Source organism: Artemia franciscana, chromosome 16, assembly GCF_032884065.1.
Source record: "Artemia franciscana chromosome 16, ASM3288406v1, whole genome shotgun sequence".
Lineage (NCBI taxonomy): Eukaryota > Metazoa > Arthropoda > Branchiopoda > Anostraca > Artemiidae > Artemia > Artemia franciscana.
Window position 1 is genome coordinate 4721437 of NC_088878.1, and position 12901 is coordinate 4734337.

Below are 12901 nucleotides of genomic sequence, written 5' to 3' on the forward strand. Positions count from 1 at the left end.
TTCTGTTTATGAGCCACAAGAAGCACAAAATTAGTACAGTTCTTCTAATAATTAGCTTTTATTATAATGAGATTCATTTTGAATTTCTGTTTATGAGCCACAAGAAGCACAAAATTAGTACAGTTCTTCTAATAATTAGCTTTTATTATAATGAGATTCATTTTGAACTTCTATTTATGAGCCACAAGAAGCACAAAATTAGTACAGTTCTTCTAATAATTAGCTTTTATTATAATGAGATTCATCTTGAATTTCTGTTTATGAGCCACAAGAAGCACAAAATTAGTACAATTCTTCTAATAATTAGCTTTTATTATAATGAGATTCATCTTGAATTTCTGTTTATGAGCCACAAGAAGCACAAAATTAGTACAATTCTTCTAATAATTAGCTTTTATTATAATGAGATTCATTTTGAACTTCTATTTATGAGCCACAAGAAGCACAAAATTAGTACAGTTCTTCTAATGATTAGCTTTTATTATAATGAGATTCATTTTGAACTTCTATTTATGATCCACAAGAAGCACAAAATTAGTACAGTTCTTCTAATAATTAGCTTTTATTATAATGAGATTCATCTTGAATTTCTGTTTATGAGCCACAAGAAGCACAAAATTAGTACAATTCTTCTAATAATTAGCTTTTATTATAATGAGATTCATTTTGAATTTCTGTTTATGAGCCACAAGAAGCACAAAATTAGTACAATTCTTCTAATAATTAGCTTTTATTATAATGAGATTCATCTTGAATTTCTATTTATGAGCCACAAGAAGCACAAAATTAGTACAATTCTTCTAATAATTAGCTTTTATTATAATGAGATTCATTTTGAATTTCTGTTTATGAGCCACAAGAAGCACAAAATTAGTACAATTCTTCTAATAATTAGCTTTTATTATAATGAGATTCATCTTGAATTTCTGTTTATGAGCCACAAGAAGCACAAAATTAGTACAATTCTTCTAATAATTAGCTTTTATTATAATGAGATTCATTTTGAACTTCTATTTATGAGCCACAAGAAGCACAAAATTAGTACAATTCTTCTAATAATTAGCTTTTATTATAATGAGATTCATTTTGAACTTCTATTTATGAGCCACAAGAAGCACAAAATTAGTACAGTTCTTCTAATAATTAGCTTTTATTATAATGAGATTCATCTTGAATTTCTGTTTATGAGCCACAAGAAGCACAAAATTAGTACAATTCTTCTAATAATTAGCTTTTATTATAATGAGATTCATTTTGAATTTCTGTTTATGAGCCACAAGAAGCACAAAATTAGTACAATTCTTCTAATAATTAGCTTTTATTATAATGAGATTCATCTTGAATTTCTATTTATGAGCCACAAGAAGCACAAAATTAGTACAATTCTTCTAATAATTAGCTTTTATTATAATGAGATTCATTTTGAATTTCTGTTTATGAGCCACAAGAAGCACAAAATTAGTACAACATACAATAGTCTAACACATGGTCCATATAGCTGCTCAAATATGAACAATATTTGCTTGTGAAGGTAATTTAGTTGATTAAGTTAAATTTTATCGGAAAATTGAAATGCAACAGAAACGGAGGGTAAAGTATTTTTTAGATTTTTTCTAAGCAACAGTTATAGAAGAGGCAATTAAAATTACTCGTTGATGTGACTATCGAATATCGTCTATCGCCAGATTTCTTTTAATGTGAAGCTAGAATAAAATGAAAATAAATGAAAGAACACAACAATAACAATAATGACAAAAAATATACAAGAAACGAACATAGAACTCCAACAACAATGAAAAAAATAAACTAACATTATTGAAATAAAAAAGCCAAGACACAGGCTTGTCCGAATTCCACAGAAGGAAAAAGATTTCAAGGGGAGGGGGTTTAAGCCCCCTAGCCCCCCCTCGACACCATCTTACATCTACGTATTAATTTTTATCTTTTCATATTTCAATAATATGTCAATACTTCAGTCTGATAATGTTAAATTATTATAATAATAATTTGAATGAGTTTGATTTTTCTTTTTGTTTTGTTGTTCTTGTTCGAATTCTATGTTCGTATTTTCCAAATACTGCAGATGTTGGAAAATACGAACATAAAATTCGAACACGAACAACAAAACAAAAAGAAAAATTAAACACATTCAAATTATTATTGCAACATTTCCATTTTACCGGATTGAAGTATTTAAAAAGATAATTCAAGACACAGGCGCATTCGAATTAAAACAAAAGGACCGACTTTTTCATTATAGCGCCTGCAGAATTCTGAAGATACGAACATAAGATTCCAACAAGAACAACAAAACAAAAGAAAAAATTAATCACGTTGCAATTATGATTACAACATTTCAATATTATTCTATTGAAATATTGACATATTACTGAAATATCAAAAAACAAAGACGTAGACACAAGGCCGTATCGAGGGGGTAGGGAGTTTAACCCCCACCCTCCGAAATGTTTGCCTGAATCATAAAATATGAACCATTTTCTGATGCGTTTTTTCAACCCCCATCCCCGAAATAAATCTAGAATACGTCCCTACGCAGGCGGATCCGAGTGAGACAGAAGGACCGACTTTCTGATGATAATATCTATAATATCGGAAAGTTCCATACCGGAAGTTCTAACGTGAAACTGATACAAATTTTAACATTACAGGCCATGTATGTAATATTTACCATTTAAATGCAATTTAGTTAGTTAGTTAAAAGTTTAATAATAGGCCTAGTTAGGGTTAGTTACCTAACACAGTTAGAAATACTATTACATGCATTAAAATTATATTTAGCATTACATGAATTCGACATGGTAGACATAAGAAGTTCGAAATACATGAAATTAGCCCTAAGCATACCTGAAATGTGTTTTTCTTGAAAAAAAAACACAGTTACCGATGGCAATAGCTAACAATAAGTGGTGTTAGGCGTCCCCCCAGAAAATTCCTCCCGTGGCGAATTCCGCCCGGAGAGTCCCTCAATTTTCCCCTGAATAATTTTGGATGTTTATTAGAAGGGAAATTGAAAGTTCTACTCACCAGTTCTAGTCATAAGCAGTGCTATAGCGTTGCCTATAGTAAACAGCCATATGGCTCCAACGTGATATTATATATTTTTTTTCCAGAAGCACTTCATTTGAAGGAGCAGTTGCATAATCTTCAGAGGGCACTCATTCAATTGCGAATTAAAAGTTCTGGTGCCCTTTATAAGAGTCAAAAGTAGTTGGAGGGCAACCAGCCCCTCCCGTAAGCCGTTTTTTTCCATAAATCCGAAATTTTTAGAGAGCCATTTTGTTCAAAATAGCCCAAAGATCAAATAACCATGTTTTCGGGGTTGACAACCCCCTTTCAGCCTCCGGGATAAGGCCTGTAAGTTCTGCAACTTGCCTATTGTTAAAATAAAAGGTTTTTAGGGGTAGGGTGGTCGTATAAACTTTGAAGGGGGCTCATTCAATTGGAAATCAAAACTTCGAATTTCTTTTTAAGATTAAAAGTGATTGGAGGGCAACCACTCCCATGTCCTTTCCCCCCAAATGCATCTGACAAAAATTTTAAGATAGCTATTCTATTCAAAATAGTCCAAATATCAAATAACTCTACCTTCGGTTTATCATCCCCCCCTCCCACAGCACCCGGTGCAAAGGCTGTAAGTTATGCGGGCTGCTTATTGTTAACATATAAGATTTTTTATTGAGAAAGTAGGGCAAGTTTGATCCTGACTCTCCAAAAAAGCTTACAGTATTAAAGTGAAGCTTTTAGGAAATAATGAAAAAGGTACAAAACCCAATCACAACACACTTTGTTCTTGGTGGTTGTGAAAAGGGAATAATTCCAGCGATTTGTAGATGACTGCTTTAAACCTCTACAGTAGGGTTCAGTGATGGTCTGTTGTTAGTGAGGGGATCAGATGCCTCAAAGGGCGTATTTTCATGCCAAAAATCCCAAATCTCGTTGAGCCTTCCGGTAAATACAAGATTAGTTCTAAGGAAGGGGTGGAAGGGGAAGGGGACAGTAAGAAATTTATAGTTAATACCTCTTGAATTCTGGGAATATTTCTGACCTACGCTGTTATTATGACAGTAAAGAGTCCTTGTGATTTCTGGGAATAATTCTGGTCTACGCTTTTATTATGAAAGTAAAGAGTAACATCAAGCCCCGAAACTAGCAGTATATACTCCGTATAGGAGGGGAGCTGCCCCTTCCTCGTCGCCAACCTCACCATTACGGTCTTTGAAACTTAGGAGGATGGTTGTTAGTTAGAAATGGAGAGTTCTACTTCTTTGTTTATAAATCGAAAGTAATTGACCAATCATCCCCTGTCCTAAAAATGTTTTTGATATCTGATCCTTTTTTTCACCCCATAGGACATCTGATCAAGAGTTTGAAGCCCCTATTTTGTATCATCTCTGTGACTGCTGAAATTTGCGAGTGGGAATTCGCCATGAAGGGGGGGTATGCGGGGGATATTTCCGCGAGGGGAATTTCCAGGGGTAAATTTTCCTTGGGGAGATTATCGGCGGAGAAATTTTCCGGGGGGATTATCCGCAGAAGAATTCTGCGGGGAAGGGGGGGGGGGAACACCGGCTCCCCCAATAAGTACCCTTGTATCTCACCAATGATGACTAAAATCTTGAATAAAGCAAGCCAAGACCCAAGGGATCACATCTACTCTAGTTAGGAGGGATTTTATTATATGAAATATTTAAGCTTCGTAGTGTGTTACTTCGAAGATCAGAATACGTCAAGCAAAAGATTAGTTATGCATCATGTGATAAACAATGGTGTCAGCTGGGAGGGGGATAGTTGAGGGCATTCGCTCCCTAGATTTTCATGCCCTTCTCGTAGATTTGAAAAATTCCCTTTTTTGGTATTCTCTTGAAAAAACTTTTATTTTTTGGGAAACCCACAAATATAATTTTTATTTCTATTACTTTCGTAAGCAAACTGTGACTCGTATTTTCACAAGCAAGTAAATAAAAAGAATAACTCAACCAAATGGGTGTCTCATAGAGGATGTTGGGGGAGGGGGGGGGGATAATTCACTTTGAAAACAAATGACATAAAATAAAGGCACATAAAACTGAAGAGCTGAATTTCTCAGAAATAGGACTCAAACTGACAAATAACAAAAGATGGGAACTCTTTACATTTTCCTCGTCTTCAGCTTTGACAGCAGTCCATATACATCTACTCTGCCTTTCCATCAAGTTTAGTAGATTTTCTAGACTTGTTTGCACATCTTGCGCAATGCTCTCGAGTTCAAAATGAAGTAGAACCTTCAGTAGTCCCCTAGTCTCACCTGAAAAAAGAAACAAGTTCCCAGACCACACTGGCTAGACAGAAAAGAACAAAACATAAACAATATAACAAGCATATAACAAAATAAACAATATAAATAAATAGTAAATAAACAATAAAAAAATAAATAATAATATACGATAAACAACATATTAAATAAATAAACATTACAAAAGATTAAAAAAAAAAACAAAAAAAAAAACAGCTAAACATAACAAACATACAAAAACAACGATGATGCGAAACTGAGAGAATGTTTTCAGACAGTTGGTAAGTACATTGTCGAAGGAATATTTATTTGTATATATACATAGAACATTAAAAAATTATGTGATAATTCTGCATTATCTTTACACTTAAAAGGATCTGAAGATGTGCCTGGTTTTTTGTTGGATGTTTTGCTCCATCAGTACTATCAGAATGTACGTCTTTCACTTGCTCTTGGAATTTTGACATAAAAAAAAACAGTGGGAGCAAGGTCTCAACTATAAGATTGATGTGGCAGCAATTCCCACCTTGTCTCCAACATCCCGTACATCTCTACTTTACAATTTTGTACCCCTTGCAACTTCCGTAATAAGCGCTGAAGACAAATATGGAGAGGGGGATGAACCCTGGTCCACCCTTCGGATGAGTATATTTGAGCTAAGCGTGCATTGAGGGTGCCAAGAAGGTGAAAGCACGCCTCCTCTTGCAGAACCAAAATTTAGGTGGAATCAAATTAATATGCGGAATTTAATAAATCATTATACCTTATACCACGAACGTAGAAATAATAATAAAGCTCCTTCAGAATCCCAGAAAAATCTCGCTATTACCTTGCTGGCGGAAATTCTGCAAAATTCCACGCTATTACCGTGGAAATTTCGCGCATTGGTTTAGTGCCCTAATAGCGTAAGGCAAAGCTTGTAACATGACAGTGGATGAAGTCATTCATAGGAGCTTTTAGACTTCGGTTCAACCCGCTGTTACCAGGCCTTCTCCTTTAGGAACAGGCAGCCCTTGAGGTAAATAAAGCCAAGAAAGTGATATGGCTTAGAGCTGTGTGGGCCTCAGGGGACTTGGTACTGAGACAAGCTATCAGTGGTGTTAGAATTAAAATGAATAGCTACAAAAACAAATAAATAAGGATAAACACCAAAGAAAAAGAAGAAGAAAAAACAAACGTAAAAAATAATAATACCAAAGACAAATTTAAAACAATGGAAGGCGGTTTGGCACATTCTTCTTTTGTAGGTTCGTTTTTTCTTTCTGTTTGGCTTTCGATCAATTATTCCCTTTTTCTTTTAGTGCAAAATTAGCCTTAATAAGTTATTATTACCGTTATTATTTATTAATCAAATGAACTAATAAGTACTACACTATAGCATGAACAATTTGTTCATAAATAGTGTGAACACTATAGACCCAGTTTGAACTTTGTATAATTTATTGATAACCATATTTATTTATCTATTTTCCATAAAATCGAGGAGTATATAAAATATAATTGAAAATACTTCAACAAATAGAATAAAGCACCTATTTAAATTAAGAACATAACCGAATAAAATGTTCAGTGTAACAGAAACAAATCAGAACACATAGTAAAAACAAAAATAATTATATTGTATTATCGGATCAGCGGGATCCACCTTCATGGTTGGAACCATGAAGTTACAACTTAATCGGACAATTTTATGATCTCTTCCCATTCCATTCAAGGACATTCGACTTTTCTTCTGGTGCAGGCTGGACAAAAAACAAAATTTTTGCAATCTGTCATCCGTATTTGGTTAAACGTTATTATTCGTAAAACGTTATAAAACGGACAACATTATTATCACTTTTAAAATAGTCGCATACAGTAGTGCGTCTCGATGTGCAGTTTACCATATTTCACCCCGTTAAACATATGTTACGTACAGTATGTTAACCAATTGCCCATATATAGTCCTTATTTATTCAATAGTGCAAAGAAATAGTATAAAGATATACAATTCTATTGTTTTGAAGTATTTTATTTCATTTATGACACTAATACTACTAGTTTAAAGCAATTGTCCACTAAACACATTAATTTAACTATTTTAATCAAGCGCATTACATTAAACAGAACATTATATTGTCCACTAAACTATATAATCAAACGCAGTACATACAGTGGTATGTAAATAAACCACCTTTTCATACAGCTATTGTTTCATAACAGTGTCTCAAGGTTTTAGATTTTTGCGCAGAGGGTATCTTGTTTAACTTTTTCGAGCATACTGGCTTCAGAGCGATAATTGACAACTGCCATGGCTCTAACTCTCTCATGGTCGACTTGGTCAATGTTATCACTACAATTATTCCCCATTTAAGAGAATTAGTCAGCTTAACTTTGCATTCTCAAATCTCACGCTTCTTAAATGTCAAACTCAAAAAATTCAGTTTTCGCCACTCTTACGAATAAAGGTCGTATCTGACATTTTCAAACATCGTTGGTAACACTGCCAAAAACCATTTGCTAAGCTCTTCTCAAGAGGAGTATCAGCAGGATAATAAATAAATGTAAATAAATATATTCGCAAATTTGATGGCAGGCCGTTAAGCCTCTACAAAACAAAAATCTTAATTTGCATTTCTTCTAAATTTGCATAAGGAGAAAATGTCACTTGAATAATATTCATCAACTTCCTTCTTGAATGTCCGTAGGTTTGTGGAGCAGATTACTCTTTCTGGTAAGTTGTTCCAATGCTGAACAACTCGGTTGCCGAAAGTCCATCGGCCCATGTCCTTGTAAAAACGTTCCATACTCACTTTGTACTGATGTCCTCGGAGATGATTTTTATTGAACTGCACGATTCTCTGGGCTGGTACGTTATCATAGGCTCCATTGCAGAGCTTGTACATTTCAATAAGATCACCACGATGGAATCTATAGGCGAGGGTTGGGATTTCAAGCTTTCTTAATGTAGATCAGGACGATCAAAGTGTAATTGAACATACATTACCGTACTTATAGATAACAGTTCAATTGGGAAAATCCTTTATTAGACAATGAATTACAACAACATAATCTCTGGATGTGTCAATAGACCCATTTTTCGAATAATGAGTCTTCTTCCAATACAGTTTATCTAGTTGTATGGTATATTAGAAATTGATTTAAAATTCCTGAGGACAGGTTCCCTGTATTCCGCCTCCCCTCTACTTTAGACACCCAAGAAAAATATAGACGTAGTATATGAACAAATATACGATACTTGCATATATGGAGTGGTACTCCACCAGAGAATGGTCGGAATTGATCCTCCTTATCTACATTATCCTGCTGATACTCCTTTTGAGAAGAGCTTAGCAAACGGTTTTCGGCAGTTTTACCAAAGATTACCTTTGGTATAATTATCCAGATTTTATAGTATCTGGATACCAGGGTATATACAGTATCTCTCATCAGTAGATAAACTCTTTCTGTTTATCTGCTGATGACGGCCACAGTATATATGTAACCGAAATATCAAGAGATTATTTTGTTTTGGTTCACTGTCAAATAAAAGAACTTTCCCCATTGAACTATTATTTATTTGCCATGGAAATGCAGTGTGATCTTTGAAAATACCTATTACCGTACTTATCCTCCCTTTGAGGACAGCTTAGCAAACTCTTTTTTGAAATTATTTCATAAGTTTGGAAATGTTAGATACTCTAGCTTTGATGCTTTTACTATGGGCATCTAAATCATCTGCATAATTTATGTTCAAAAAAAGAACAAGGAAAAAAAAGTTAAGGGTGATTATAAAAAAGCGAAGATGAGCAAGGTTAATTATCTTTGAAATTTGGTGAAAAATTTGGTCAAACAAAAGAAAGGTCAAGCAATTTGTCAAACAAAATGGTCAAACATCCTCCAGCTCATTTACTGGCGCATAGGGAGTCAAACCAACGTTCTAATAGCTGTTTTTCCTTTGCAGGACCAAGTACCATGGACAAGTACATCGCCCAGCAAGAATCCTCAAGTACTCCGAAAGGATCCTGCGGCAGCAAGGATCCATCCCTGGGACACTTACTGCCAAGTGCAATAATCCATTATGCTACCATAGGATATGGCACCCATAAGAGCTGGGCTGTCTATATACGGCCTGGATTAAGTAGGCAGGTCATTTAGCTGCTTAGCTCAAATTGGTCAAATGGATGCCTATTTTTCTTTTTTGACAAGTAAATCTCTTACTGGAGAAATGGAACAAGCACACAAACCCAAATTATACATGTAGCTGATTTTTTTATGTTGAATAATTTTGATCATTTTTGATATTGTTGATCGTTTTTCGATATTGATTTTATGTTGAATGACATGATAATATCAACAGTTTGCTGATTAAAATATGTATCTGAGTGACCATTACGACTTAAAAGACTCGAGTTTTTTTTTCTCGTTTTGTCTTCTTAACATTATATTTTCAAATATCATATCTATGCTCTATTTGGATGATTACTATTGCTTTTCAAAAAGTGAATCTCCAACTTAAAGGTTTCAAGCAAAAAATTTCAAACTATGCATAAAACAGATTTCTTTGGATAGAAAATTTCGTAAGTGTTAATAGAATTTGTCTAATTTTGAACTACCCAGTGAAATTATTTTGTACTACCCGTAAGAATTAAAAGATAAGATTTCTTTGAGATGTTTCAAAGCTTCCAGAACTGGAAACTAATGTTTCCACTTGCTGGAAGTGCTTCCAGTAAAATATTAAAATACCCCTTAAAAGCATGGAACACAATCTCAAGTTCCTTACCAATTGCCCAAGTTGGGGGCACTTAGCAAAGAGTGATGTGCCTTTATACGTTTTCTTTTCGTTTGTTCCGGCCGCTAGGTACAGAGGGTGTGGTCGTAGAAATTTAGGAAAGGGCTCATTGAATTGGAAATTGAAGATTTGAGAGTAACCTTTTAGAGAAAACAGTGTTTAGATTGAAACAAGATGCGATTCTTAAAAGAAAAACTCTATTTCTCTATTTTTTTTGTAAGCATTATGACGTCACATTAATAAATAACGTAACTCTTTTACTGAACTTTAAAAAATTTGTTTAAGATTTAGTAATCTAACATAAGAAATCACCTCTCAAATCATAAGCCTTGACCATCATTTCATGCAATGCAACAACCAATCCTAAATCCTCGTACGGAGAGCCTTCTTTAGTGCTATATAACTTTCTTTCAAGTTTCCTCTTGTTTTTCGACGAGCGAATTGATCTAGAAGACCCAGTGTATCTACTTCCTGACGTCATTGTCCCAGTTATTGTACTACCAGCTTCTGATGCTAGGTCTAAAGGGTTTTCCACTTCTTCACCTGGGTGAGACAAATTTCAAATATAATATAAAATAAAATGTAATAATAAAATGTAATAATAAAATAATAAAATTAAATAAATATAATAGAGGCCTGGTAGCACCAGGCCTCATGAGGCCAACAAAGCTAGGCATGCTCCTTCTCCATACGAATCTGATCAAAGCCTCCCTCTTTACACCCTCCCAAGAAGTTCATATTTCGTTTAAATCTTTCCTTACGACATCCCCCCACGCCATTCAGGGATGATCTGCTTTTAATTGGGCCCCAGATGACAAAAACAATAAAAATACAATATAATATACAAACAGAAAAACAATAGAATACAAATAGAAAAACAATAGAATGGTCAACAAAACAATAGAAAAATAACGTAGATCATTGCTAATAATAATGTGTTAGAACTAGAACTAATAAATAATAATCTATACTGAGTCTGTCTGGAGAGGAGGCATAAACAGTATATGAAACGGCCCGATTGTGAAAAAGTCCTGGCAAGAAAAGACATTTTCAACTTTTTATTCAACCAAATTTTCAGACATATTTTAGCTAAATACTTTACAGTTGGCTATCCAGCTGCTATTTTCAAGAAATTTGACACTGGATGGCGATATTTCAACTTTTGTTTTTAATTTTGAACTGTTTGGGTCCGAGTTATAGGCCTGCCAGTGAAAGCAACGATTTAAAATACAAAATCATCGATATTTTTGCCAAAAACCTACGAAAATTAATATGGGACCTTGTTGTCCTTGTTCATACCCATTTTTGTCTGTACTAAATCTGAATGCTGAATCATAAATTTGACTGTTTTTCAAGTTTTACACGCACCTAATATTGAAAAGCTGAAATTTATTTCTTATCTTCAGGCCATCCAGTTAAATTATAAACTATTTGAAAACTTGAATTCGTACAACTCACAGCTCAGCGTGAAAAAACAAATTGAGGGAAATTTATCTAGAATACTTTGTATTAGTATATTAGGCTAAAAGATAGATAGTTAAAAGGCCATCGTGTTTTAGTTAAATAGTAATTGTATGAAAAATTTCAATCCAAAAAAATCCTACAGAAGATTACTATTCGTAAAAAAAGAAAAGAAGGAGATTCTTCCCCCTCTTTCCTAGGGAACCTTCCCTTTCTCTTTTTTAATTTTTTCTTCTCCCTAAGAAGGATTATCTTCCTTTTTTCGAATGTATGAGACTCATACAAAGTCAAACAAACTGGGTCTCCGACAAAAAAAAAAAAAAAAAAAAAAAAAAAAAAAAAAAAAAAAAAAAAAAAAAAAAAAAAAAGTCAAAACTACATACCGGTTCCTAGAGAAACTTCAACTCTGTATTTGCTATTTAGTTTTACTTTTAATCAACAGCAGCAACCACAACTGCTTGTCGACCTTTTCTTATCGCTTTTTTGCTTTTATTTTTCTCTTGGGAAACTCTATGCTTTATGAGGTAATAGCAGTTTTATTTCCAACTCTTTACTAGGCCAATAACAGCTGATCCAGTCAGGGTCGTATCCAGGACTTTTTCAGGGGGAGGGGAAGTTACCTTTTTTTTAAAAAAAAATACATATTAAAATTTTTTTTATTCAGTTTTGTTATTACGAGTCGGATAAACATTTCGAGGGCAAGGTTCAACTCCCCCACTCCTGGATACGAACTTGGATCTAGTGCACGGGGCACCTACCCCATCAACCAGGTACAGTTTAATGATCTCGCTTATATTTAAAGAAATCTGCCACAGATGCAATTTTTACTCAAATTGAAACTCTTGCCTATAAATAGCGAAAATAGCAACGAAGACCACGCTGCCTTTCCATATCAAACAAACACAACTTAGAAACAATAGTGATTTTTTTTTCAAGACAGTGGATATATATATATATATATATATATATATATATATATATATATATATATATATATATATATATATATATATATATATATATATATATATAAATATATATATATAAAAACTTACATTAAAATGCGAAAATTAAAATTAAAAAGTTTTTGAAAACACTTTTTAAAACAACCCTAGCATCCTTATTTCAACGATGTTCAACCAGGACAAAAAAAATTCCCTATTGTTTCTAAGATGTTTATGCTTGCCTATAAACTAACACGTTAACTATAATACCACCAAAATTCCGCTTCTATTCAGCGTTCTACTTCAATGGCCCTAGGTTTAATGAAAGGGCATTGGCAATTTAAGCGACAAAAAAAAAGTTTTGGCAACTTTGATCCAGAGCTGAGGAGAGCCAAGATTACACCCAAATGAAATTATTTTTCTTTCTTCGAG

At 33.6% G+C, this 12901-nt stretch overlaps 1 protein-coding gene across 3 annotated transcripts in view; it reads right to left on the reverse strand.

Annotated features, from left to right (window-relative positions):
* The window catches only part of LOC136036935 (elongator complex protein 1-like), a 182043-nt gene that overhangs the window by 9024 nt on the left and 160118 nt on the right, over window positions 1-12901 (reverse strand). For all 3 annotated transcript variants that reach the window (XM_065719323.1, XM_065719322.1, XM_065719324.1), the window contains 2 exons: window positions 10377-10607; window positions 5154-5305 (listed from right to left, as the gene is read on the reverse strand). In XM_065719323.1, coding sequence (XP_065575395.1) covers window positions 5154-5305; window positions 10377-10607 — 383 coding nt within the window. The remainder of the gene's footprint in view (window positions 1-5153; window positions 5306-10376; window positions 10608-12901) is intronic.